The 12352-nt window shown below is 40.5% G+C and overlaps 1 protein-coding gene across 2 annotated transcripts in view; it reads right to left on the minus strand.

Annotated features, from left to right (window-relative positions):
• Positions 1-11647, minus strand: part of LOC115375865 (xenotropic and polytropic retrovirus receptor 1 homolog) — a 58172-nt gene extending 46525 nt beyond the window's left edge. For both annotated transcript variants that reach the window (XR_003929753.1, XM_030075446.1), the window contains exon 1: positions 11146-11647. Coding sequence is in view for 1 of the 2 variants with exons in the window: in XM_030075446.1 (XP_029931306.1) it covers positions 11146-11214 (69 nt within the window). In the remaining variant the exon portion in view is untranslated. The remainder of the gene's footprint in view (positions 1-11145) is intronic.
• Positions 11648-12352: the final 705 nt, after the last annotated feature.

Consider the following 12352-nt stretch of genomic DNA (forward strand, 5'->3'; position numbering starts at 1 on the left):
TCCGCTGGCAGGTGGGGCCACAGTGCAACAACAACAGTGGAACTACTGTTTCTGTATCACTTGTGCAAAAGCTCCCCCTAGCCCTGTTGGTTTATCTACACTGTATGTGAAGCTCTTGGGTAATGATACCAAAACCAAGTCGTTCCACCAGTAAGCAAACAAGTGGGCTGGAAAAGAGCATGGATCATGAGTACTAAACAAATGTGTGTTGTTGTGCATCCTTCAAAACATCTTTTCAGCCCAAAAGCTTTTCACTCAAAAATGCATTTCCTGGGCCAGATCCACTTCATTCATTTTGCAGAAGAACAGACCTGGTGAAGCGCTCGCTCTTGTAACAGGGAAGAAGTTGACGGATCAAACTTGGAGGATGGCGCTCATGTGAAGCAGCAAGTACCACCATCGGTAAGAACCTGAATTTTAACAAATCAAATGCCTCCAGCCATTGATTATGTGGTAAAGAACCAAATACATTTGCAAAGTCCACAAATACCACATGAAGTTCCCTCCTCTCTTCCCTAGCCAACTAAATTTGATGCCAAATCATACTTGTTTGCTCTTAGCACACAAGCATGTGTATCCCGTTCCAAGTAATTTTACAGCCACTGTGCAATCACGCTAAAGAAACTTTTTCCCTCTATGTTAAGAAGACAAATACACCAAAACTGATTCAGCTCTGTAAAATTTCTCTCTATTTGAATTAGAATCTCTCCTGCTCTACGCCATCATCTTGGAACAAACTGCTTTCTCCATGCTATCTTCATTAGTTTGCATACCTTGACACCTTTTACATCTCACTCCATTTTGGTGGGCAATCTCATTATCTAATGCTTCAAAGGGTGGGATATCTGCGGGCAGCTTCAACTCCCTACTACTACCTCCCTATCTGTATCCACTTTTGTAAGTGGCCCTCCAGCTCCTACCTTACTTCTACCACTACCTCCTTCCATTTCTCATGAACACCAAACCTTTCTACATTGCAATCATCAAGTAATATCCCCTCAGCTTCTCTAGCTTCTCTGCTTTTCCTTTAAGCCTACATAGATTCCCTACTAAGTCTGAGTTAATAAATTCTCGTTCCCTGTATTCTCCCGCCTGAGAACGCTTAACTCTAGGTTTTTACCCACTACCCCTCTCACCCTTCGGCCAGGTAACCTTCTTTCTCTGCTTCTTTCCCTTGGAGTTTCACTGCTACCGTTTGCCTCCTCAGTGACAGGAATTCTGATGTCCTGCTAACAGTGCTTTGCTACCTGCAGCTGAACTTCATCCAACTGAATTGACTGACTTCATAGAGTCAGAGAAATACTTGACAGTGCAAGGTCCCTGTGTTAAGCACCTCCTCCTCCCTTGGTGTAGTTTAAGGCCCTTGGCAGTAGTTATCTTTTCCCAGTCACAACACACCTGAAGTCTGTGTCTCTACCTCTCAATTGCCTTCCACTGTAACGCCTTCCCTTACTGGTAGTGAAGTCCATTGCAACGTCTGTAGCCGTTGTTTCTCCCTTAACTACACAGACAACATGGTTGATTACCGATTGCGCAATGCGGCGATTCGCAGTGAATCGTGCTGCGTGCATTAAATGGTTTGGCGAAGGCAGGAGGAAACGGGGAGGGACGGTCGCATGATTTATGTCGTATCCACGTTCGCGCACTGCGTGCGTGACTGTGCGTGTGCTTGTGCATGAACGCCCATGCCGTACTGGAGCACACCCCCTCCAACCGTGCCAGAGTGAGGGAAGTGTACTGTATTCCAGCACGGTACGGAGCGATCACACTAGTCAAATAATCCAGATTTTGAGGTCAAACATGCTTGGGCACAGCACGAAGAGGGTAATGTGAGTAGCCTCTAAGTCTTTTTCCACCCGTGCTCTCGCACACTATCACAAGTATTCTTCCTCTATTCTTATTCACAGCCATTAAGGGAGTGACCATGAGCTGGATTAGCCCTTGGTGCTGCTGTCATAGGTTGCTAACCCATGACAGCCCCAGTGGGTCTGTCAGCTGTCTTTCCAAGCTGTCACTTGGTCTTTCCCTTGTTGCAAGCTGCTCCATTCACAGCAGTCACTACTCAGAGCTAGAAGAAGACATCTACCAATACACGGGATTATAAGATTGCTATGTCATTTGGGGAGTACATTCAACACTGCAAAAAAAGATTCCCCTTGATGGTGATGAACCTACGACCTTTTGTCTGGTGCCACCCTCAGGCCAAACATCTGACTTGTACACAACTTACACAATTTTGGTGTCATGATCACCTTTCCTCTAGTGGTACCCTATGGCCAAAATGCCAAATTTGATGTCTCTGAATTTTTTTGGACAGACTGCTATGAAAATTGTAAAGCATACCTATGTTCCCCAGAGGAAAACCCTGTCAACTTTGGTGACCTCATGACCTTTCCTGTAACACTACCCCCAGGCCAAAATGTAGGAAGTTCTACAGAGTTTACTCTCCCACCACTTGCATTCCCCCCAACATGTACAAAGGCAGCAGGACTCTGGTGGCAAAGGGCATGTGCTTGTTAGCTGTGTGGATCTAATTTTTGGGTGAATTCTTGTCTTTTTTTTGGGTGCAATTCTATTGAAATAAATTATACATTTGAATTGCATGCCCGCAAACAAAAATTTGCAGCTTCAAAGTTACATATAGTTACTTTAATTTTATGTCACTCCAAAAACATAAATGTACGCATAAAACACACACCTAAAAGTGAATCATGAAATTTACTCTTCTGTAAATTAAAGGAGGTGGCAAGTATTGACATCAGAATGCACAGGAACAATTATGAACTAGGTAAAAATGTAGTTGTGCTAAACTAATTGATAAATGATGAGCATTTGTTGTTGTTGTTTTTTTTCAATCAGTACTAATGATGACAAAACAGCGAAGCCCACTGCTGAACTGTACCATCTAACAGACACTATGGCCGGTTAGTTTTGTGCCATGATGGTTACCATCTCATCTCTCTGACTCGGCTTTGTTGTCACTTTCCCCTGTATACTGTCAAGCAGAAATGCTACAGAAGATCCTAAAAGCACACCAACACTATCTCTCGATCATCCTGTCTGTATTAATGCAATAAGCCTCTGTCTCTTCACTTAAATCTAATTCTATCCTATGGAGGGACTCATGGAAGGCTGACTCTAAGTAATTTGGTGCACATTATTACAGTGACTGGTGTTCTAAGGGATGCATATTAATCCAAAACAAAATCTTTACATCACAGTAATGACTTCAATTTCCAAACTGCAAGAAGCTGCATGCTGTAAATACAAGGAAATGAGTTACAGAAAGTAGGGGTGCACACCACTGGATTTTTTGCTGATATCCAATATTTTCTAAGTCTTTTGGCCGACTGCCGATACCAATATGTGCACATATTTATTCCTTCTAACTGCACACACCATCAAGTCTCTCCTGTAGTGGAATTCACATATTACTATGCTTACTCTTATTGTACTGGCCCACTGACAGATGCAGACATAAAATACAGTGCTTTTCAAAATGTACACATGCACTGGGCAAAATGAGAAAACAACTGCAACTTAGGTTATGTAAAACATACCATCTTTATTTTTTATAACATTTTCTTTCAAACGAAACTGTAAGATTCACCCTACTTAAACAGGCTTGGATGATGCTCTCCCTGAGACAATCCTGGCAACAGCCACAAGCAAGACAAATTTGACCTATTTCACATATCGGCATGTCATATTGACAGGAATTTTAATTTAAGGTTGATCCCGATATTTCATTTTAAAGCCAACATCAGCTGATACCGACGACTTGGGAATATTGTCATGCGTCCCTAACAGAGGGCTTTCTAAACAACCTATTCCTGTGTTATGCATTCTCTTTACGGAAGGCCTTTTATTCCTGCATTATGCATTATCTTAGCAGAATGCCTTTCATTTCATTCACACCGAGCAAATCTTCAAACCAGAGAACAAGCCTCTAACTTTTACCTTAATCTACATTTTAATAATGTTTAAACAATGTCCACTGAATGAGGTAGCTTGAGTTGTATCAACATTTAGAGTACTGTAAATAATCACAGGAAAAAAAAAGATATGATTTTTGTCAGCATCACGCAGCCCTGTAAGAAATTTAGTTGAACGTTTATATTATGGACTTTGTTTGAGGGCCTATATGTATTTCAAAATGAAAACACACTGTGAAAACACACTGCTCTCCATTTGTTTATCTCTGTGTATTTGTATGTTTATGTTCTTCTCTATCCCGACATCTCTTTCTTAATTCATAAACAGCCCCTTTAAGCGGAAACATCATGTGCCTGGAAAGATAATAAGCACTCGTGTTTTTCAAGAATTCAACATGTATTTAGAGTGTATTTATGTCTGTGTGTGTGTGTGTTCCCTGACAAAAACTGGTGATCAAATGCCACATTTCCATGCTAAATTAAGAACACTACATTGTCATTGAGGTATACTAAAGGGATATGTCTTACAGGATATTATTTAAGCTTTTGACCACAGTCAAGATGAAAGAAAAACAGACTAGTAAATCCCCTTATACAGCCAGCAATCGGACTACTCAATGCTGGGTTTCAACTGTGCTGGTAAATCCCATGCAAAATCAAATTTGACTGTGAATTGACTGAAATGAGTCTTGCCTTTTACTTAGGTGAACACAAATATCTTCCTAGCACTGCTTGGAGGAGTGATCATCACTTACATCGATGATTCCATCACATATCCTGATGATTCCTGATGCATTTGTCGAGTTGGCCCAAAATCCTATATATTGATCAGAAAACAATTTCTTCTAACACTAGGTGTTTAGTTAATTCAAGGCTTGCATATGTTAATGGAAGCAACTTGGTGGCATTACCCTGTTGCTTACAGAGCATATGCACATTGATTAGCCTTGCCTGACGTTTAAATCTACTTGTCCACAACTGGATGGCAAAATAACACATTTACAACTCTCAAGTGAGTGGTATATCAAAACGTCTGCTGTTGGAGAATGTGTTCTTTCAAAGAAAAAGAATTGTGCAAAAAAGGTGCAAACTACTGCTAAAAGGTCTACTGATTAACTAATATACAGAAAATTAATCAATTCTAGTTTTGATAATGCATTGTGTAAGTCATTTATCCAGTACAAACCCCAAACATTTGCAGATTACAGCCTCACTAAGAATTGCTTACTTTTCTCAGATCAATTACATGAAGACTTGTGGGTTGTTGTTCTTTTTTTGTTTTGTTTTGTGGTTGTTTTTTTGCTTACTATGAAAGCAATGTGAAGACATCATTTTGCACTCTGATGACTTCCTATAAGTATTTCTCCTTTTTGACACTTTGGAAACTAAAAGATTAATCCATGAATGGAAAAAAAAAATCAATAGATTAACGGACAATGAAAATAATCATTGTCAATTAGGCCTATCACTGTGGACATTCTGTTGGTGCAGTTTCATGTCTGTGAATTTGCAGAGGATCATTTAAGGGAACTGAAGCTTTGGAATTGAGGCTGTCTGATTTATTGTTTATACAAACTTTCAACTGAAGCCAAAAGAAAAAGTAGCTTGTGTGTGTATGTGTGTGTGCTGCAGTGTTAATTTTGTCAGAGTTTTTGAACAATTTTTTTTTTCATGACCAAGACGATAATAGGCTGCTTTGTGAAAACAAGAACTCAAACAATTTTTTTTTTTACTCCCAACAAAAAAATAACAACATGAACATGTCAGAGGTAGACTTCAGACAGGCACAAATAAACAGAAATTTGCCCGACTTTCGCCAACCTAACAGACAACTCAGCTGCTCTCACAGAAGTCTGACGGCAGAATATCCCCCTTATAAAGTTCTAACCACAGCAATAACTCGGTGTTCGTGTTACCTTGGGAGAAATGGATGCTTTTAAGAGGAAGCAACTCTTCATTTCCTCCACAGGGAATACCCAAGGAGGAGAGCATCCATTCTCCTGAGTTGACAGAGTAAACGCCCGTGTTGGTGAAATTTTATCGATGACATTCTGATGTCCTGTTCCTGTGAAGGCAGCATGGAGCTGTGCTACAAACTATCCAGCTACAGAAAGGTGCTTTAAACACTGAGGTAAAGAGCGTCATTGCTATGGTAACGATATGCCTTCTCGTTTAGCATCATTAGTATACACTGGCAGGTTTCATTACGTTGCAGACCGAGATATACTGGCTTTCTTTTGCAAGTAGTTGCATGTTTCAACTCATGGTTATGAGCTTTAATGTAGAAATACTTGAAACATAGTGTTTCCTTTGTATTATTTCAGGGGTAACGTTAATACAGAGTTAAAAATCATGCTCATTTATTATAAAATATTAGTAAAGAGCAAATGTAACACAAGCAAGGTGACTGTCCACAACAATAAACCAAGGGTAGTCATAAAATGCAACAGCATTTTTGAATAAAGTCCTGTCATTTGGCTAAATTGATTAAAGTGAATATGACTAAAATTATTTTAAGTGCTCTTGATTAAAACTTAACTATGGCTAATGTAAAATAAGTGACTAAGATCAAACTGAAAAAAAGATGACTAAGACAAACTAAAATTCAAATACTTAACACTAATTAACACTTTTGCAAGATGGGCAGAACATGTTTGAAGACAGGTATTTCAATTATTTTTGGATGTCACAGTCAAAATTTGACAGCATCTGATGCTTCTTCTATGTTGCAAAGTTTGGACGAAGCCTAGGAATTCAAGAAATGCACCTTGTTTTGCTAATTGTGTTGTTGCATTTGTTCACTTAATTAGATTATGTTACAGGTCTACAGGATGTCAGATGCCAGGCGTAAATACTAGGTGTGAATGAAAGAAAACATTTCATTTTCCTAAAGGTGACTACAGCTACCTGCATGCCAGTGTCTTTATCAAAATCTGATGGATATCATGGTGGAAAAGTTTTGAAAGAGCTTTAAGACCACAGGAAGGTGAAATTCTCCACGGAAACCCAGATTAATAAACGTGTTGACATGGGTCAGTGCTCCTTCAGACAGGGTGACACTATTTAGAGACAATTATAGTGTCATTTAGGTTTCTTTGGAGCTTTTTACTACTGTCTACATCTAATTCAAATTTCCCAATCATTTTGCAGTGATGTATGTAATTTCATTTTTAATACATGCTATAAACACAAAAATGCCAAATCCTGGACTAATCAAACTTGAAATTAACTGCTGTCCATACCTACAAAGATGCCCTAAATAAAAAGATATAACTTGTGTCAATAAAGTTAACACTTTTATGTCAACTTTGGACTTTCTGTCAAGTAAACTGTGTTCACAGTGTCAATTCAGGGAATATGGATGCTCTTTCTTTTGGTAGTCCTGTGGAAGAAAATCTGAGTTGTTTTCTCCTTGTGAGCATTCAGTTATACTGAGCTGACACCATGAACATGATGTGACCACAGGCTGGAAACCTGCAAGATGGATCTTTCAGGTTTTAGGTGAACACAGGCATTAGCCAAGTTAGCTCTGGAAGGGTTTGGATGGAAATAAGGCATTGTGTTTTTGTTTCTTTTTAAGATTTTTTTTGGCATTTCTGGTTTATTTGACAGTCACAGGAGAGAGACAGGAAAAGCAGGGGAGAGAGAGGGGATGACATGCACCAAATGGCCTGAGGTCAGATTCGAACCCAGAACGCAGCACTCAGGACCCAGCCTTAACAAGTGGCACGTGCTCTGTATCTGCATCTGGTCAGTCAGGAAACCATACTTATCTCAATCACAGATAAGCACTATCAAAAATACATAACTTTAGCATGCTTATGCTTACATTGCATACATGCTTATGACTGCACAACACACCAATGAACCTTCATATGCCAAAAACTGTTTCAGATAATTTAAGACGCTGCATTTGAAAGAACCTTATAGATGAACTAGGCGAGGTGAATCTCAGCACCAACCCTCTTAACTGGAGGACACTGCGCAGTCACCTTACAAACTGAAAACATAAACATCAGGTTCGTTGAATTCCAAATACTCTGTAACTTAACACTGAGCAGTCCCTCTAGAAAGAGCTAGCACCTAGCCTTGCAATCTACTATGTCCACAGCATGACGTTGTGCTGAGTTTTGTATCTGCACCACTGTGAGGATGTTGGAAAATCTGCAGTAAATGTCATTCTTGTCAAAGTGTCCATCTGTGTGTGAAGATTAGCCTATGGCTGTGGATGGGACCTGCGACTTCAACTACATGCAGTGGATTGTTGATTCGCCCTTATTTTTCCCCCTGCTTCTCTGGTCATCGTTCCAACTGAAACCAGCCTGTTCTCTTTTTCTGCCCCCTCTTCCTACCCGCGCCCCATTCCCACTACCTCGACTTTCAACAAAAAGAATGTCCTTGACTTTGACTGCTACAGCCACTTAGTCATGCAGCAAGTTTTCCAGGCAGTCACTGAGTCTGCTGGCTGTTTTTTTTTTTAATACAGATTTTATACAGATACTGCCAAGCATTTGTGTTCTGTCTTGCAGTCATGCTAGGAATCTGTCAAGTTAATGAAAGACCTGCTTTTGTCATAGTTGATATTGGGAAACCTGCTCATTTGGTCAATAAACCAGACGTTCTGCTGCCCTGTAAGAAACTACGATATCTCTCCAGTTTTTTCAAATAAAATTCCACAACTTTTCCATAACCAATTCTAAACACAGAGTCCTCGTGTACACTTGCAGACAAGTCGTAGCGTAGGCTTATTGGTTTTCACAACCTCCCAGTAAGGATGCACAGCCACAAAAAACAACAGTGCATAGTGTCATACTGTCAATATCCTGACCTAAGGACACCTGCTGTAAGCCAGCATGAAATTAGAGAAGCTGGCAGTGTCTGGGACAATCTCTGTGTCTGCACTGTCCTGCAATGTGTCTGACCCAAACACAGCTGCCATGAGAAAACATGACACACATGGAGGAGCCCTGGTCAGCATGGGTATGAAAACATCGCAAGCCTGGGTCTAACACGCCTAAAACTAGCTGGGAGCAAGGCCAGATTTACAGCTGTGAGGAACAACAAGCTACATCTGGACCACATCCTACACCTCAAAGCACAAAAATAAACCAGAGTCCATGAAAAGAAGCAACCTAAGAGTGCATGAGAATCATTTTGCCAATCTTTCTCACTTTTCACTAGGTTGCTACAAAGATTATCAAACGCAGCTTATTAGTCTGATCATTGGCATTGGTCTCTGTGTTTCAGGCAAGAGCTGGTGATGGTGGCTTGCTAATATTACACTGAACACAACTGCTGAAGCTGCTAAACACACTGCAGTGCATTTCCAACACAATGACAGGACCTCAAAGCTTAATTGCTGCAAGGGACAGAGGGCTAAAACAATTTGTCAGAAGTGCAAGGGCAATGACTTATAATAAGCAGAGCCATACTTCATACTGCTTGGCATAAAACAAGCAAATGCATGAATAAATGAATATCTAAATGATTATAACACCATCGATAAGTGGAAAATGAGCCACTGGAGGGTTCAAATAGCTTCAGACCTCCTTAATATCACAGCTTTCTTTGGTAAAGCCCTGGTACAGTGAAAAGCTTCACTGGCTCAGTGACACTATGCTGCAGTCACACTGTGCTGGACCAATATGAGTGTGCACAGCACAGGCAAAGACTTATGAGAATACTGCAACTACTGTCACTTAGCAATGCAGGGGCTGCTGTTCTGTGCAGGAAGGGGAGAGAGAGAGGAGAGAGAGAGAGAGAGAGAGAGAGAGAGAAGCCAAGGGAGGAGAAATATTACTGCATCTAGACGTACCTGGCTTTGCAGCATACTGTAGAGCCAACGTGACATAGAAAATCTCTTAATGAAGCTTTATTGCCTACTTAAACACATGCATATGGACACTAGCTGTAACATGACTTAAACACTGTGCATATACACATCATATCAATCACAGTTTAAGCCAATGCTACATTTTTGAATTTCTCCCATTATTGGTGACATAAAATACAAATACTACACAATTATAGCTAATACTGCTACATTAACAACATTCACATCTCATAGGTTTGGTAGCCCTAACTTTATACAACTATCAAATGGATACATACAGTTTATAGTTACAGAAATGGGCAGGGCATTAAACTTGGTGCTGTTATTTGTTTTTAAACACAATAGAACATGAAAACCTGCATCAGAACACTGCGTCGACTGCTTATGTAACTCAAAATTATGCTGAACCTCTGTTACACCCAGTAAGTCATATTTAATGGTAATTAATTTGTCTGCAAAGTAGAGTTGCTTTGTTGCAGCCCCAAAGAGCGATTATAATTTAGACATGGTTTTAACTGACTGATATGACTGACATGGGAACCTGCATGGTCTCAGGAGCATAGTGGGAGTTGAGTTGGGGTTTAAAAAGCTGAGTAGTAATGGGTATAGTGAGATCCCAACATCCTGTAGCATCTATCACAATGACAATTTGACTGGTGAGGGGAGATGTCGTCTGGGTTGCCAGGAAAAAGATGCAGGCATGCCTGCAGTGTTGCTCAAGGAAATGCATCCAACTGTCAGATCTACAGAAGAATTAAGTGCTTCAGACTGCATGCTTTAATAACTTGGAAGTGTCAAAGGTTGCAGGTTGAGTTATCAGCACCTGTCTGTCACCCGTTTGGACCCAGTGGCCCCATCCAACCCTGATGTTAAAACACCAGGAACAGGGTTGAGCTTGGTCAGCAGCTGAGGACAGACGAGGGGGTGGGGGGGTAACAGGAATCAAGACTAGCTCAATAAATGATGAGTCAGCCAAATGTCTTGTCTCCAAAGCACATTCCGAGCAGGTATGGAGGACAAACACACACAGCCATGCTAGCCGATGTATGCCGCAAGCTTGGTATGGCTGAACCTGACTGTGGTGTTAACCTGCAATACAACAAAACAAACCAGCTTTGAGCTAGTTTGCTAGCTAACACTGGGTAGGTGGTGTTGCTTCCTTGGCAGAATTAACATTGGTTTGACAGTTCCCCTTTGTGTTTCCTACGAGGCCAGCAAAAATGGAGAGAAGTCTATCTACAGCTGATGTCCACACGGTTAGGAGCGGGTAGCATTGGCGCTGAGTTGGTATCCAGGCTGCTAGCCACCGTCGTTAGCTGACTAGTTAGCCAGTGAGCTAGCTAGTGGCTAGCCCAGTGCAGGTTAAATGTAACTTACCTCATATTGAATGTACTGTTTTCTCCACTCCGGGGTGATGTGCGCGGAGAGATGCTCTGTAAATTTCATCTTGGCGGTTTCGGCGGCTTCCCCTCGCCTGGTTCAACGATTATCAAGACCAAATATCGTCCCAAAAACTGGACGAATGACCGCTTTGCTGTTACAGATTCAACAGCGGGAGGTTCTGCCGAGGTGATCAGCTAAACGGTGACTCTCATCCGGAGATTACAGCTGGGTAGCTCGGCCAAACACCGAGAGATGCCCTTTTTGTCTTCACGTTAGCCCGACTAGCTAAAGACATTTCTTTCCACACATTTTACAGTCGACGAGGTGACATTAGAGTCACATCGTTACAGAGGACGCCTCACTTCTCCTCTAACTGTAGCGTCAATGCCGCAAAACAGCGTTAGTTGCTGGTAAACAGGCTCAAATTGTTGGCGCTAGCTTCCTTGCTATGTGTCCCCTCTCTCTTCCTCCCTCTGTCGTTCACTCTCTACCTCTCTCTGCCTCCTTCTGCTGCTACCTTCACGGGCTGTGGGGAATATGGACGCTTCACTTGAGCACACATGACCGCTGACGCTGCACGTGTCAGTTGATAGGGTGTTGTTTGGCACTCAGACAGGAAACAGTTTGGTCTCACCTAGCCTGAAATAGGTGTATAGTTTTTTATTACAATAGAAAGCATAGACCGAGTGCTTTATTTTTAATAGAATATGTTATATAGCATCGATTCAAGTAACCCTCCCAAATATGCAGTATGAGATAGTAATAATTTGTCAAAACCAGTTAACATCAGTGTTATTAGCAGTAATAAAGCAAAGAAATACTCTTTAACCCTTTGAAACCCGAGCATATTCCCTTGATTTCTATCAAAACATGACAAGAACATTTCCATAAAATTACCCTAAAATGTAAAAAAGTAATCATAATTAATTTAATAAATAGAATAAAATAAAAATAAAAAAAACAAGAAAAAATACCAAAAATTACAACTTTTAAGCAAAAAAAAAAAAAAAAAAAAATTAGTCCAACAACACCACTAGAAAATGACTAAGAAATGTTAATTAAACATATCCAGAATACAAGCGAAAATTTGTAATAAAAACATACAAGAAAATTACCAGAAGCAAAAAAAATTCCAGAAAATTAGACAAAAAACATACTTACAAAGTAATTCTGAAACGACTATATTTATAATTATTATTTT

The sequence above is a fragment of the Myripristis murdjan genome, chromosome 17 (assembly GCF_902150065.1).
Source record: "Myripristis murdjan chromosome 17, fMyrMur1.1, whole genome shotgun sequence".
Taxonomy (NCBI): Eukaryota; Metazoa; Chordata; class Actinopteri; order Holocentriformes; family Holocentridae; genus Myripristis; species Myripristis murdjan.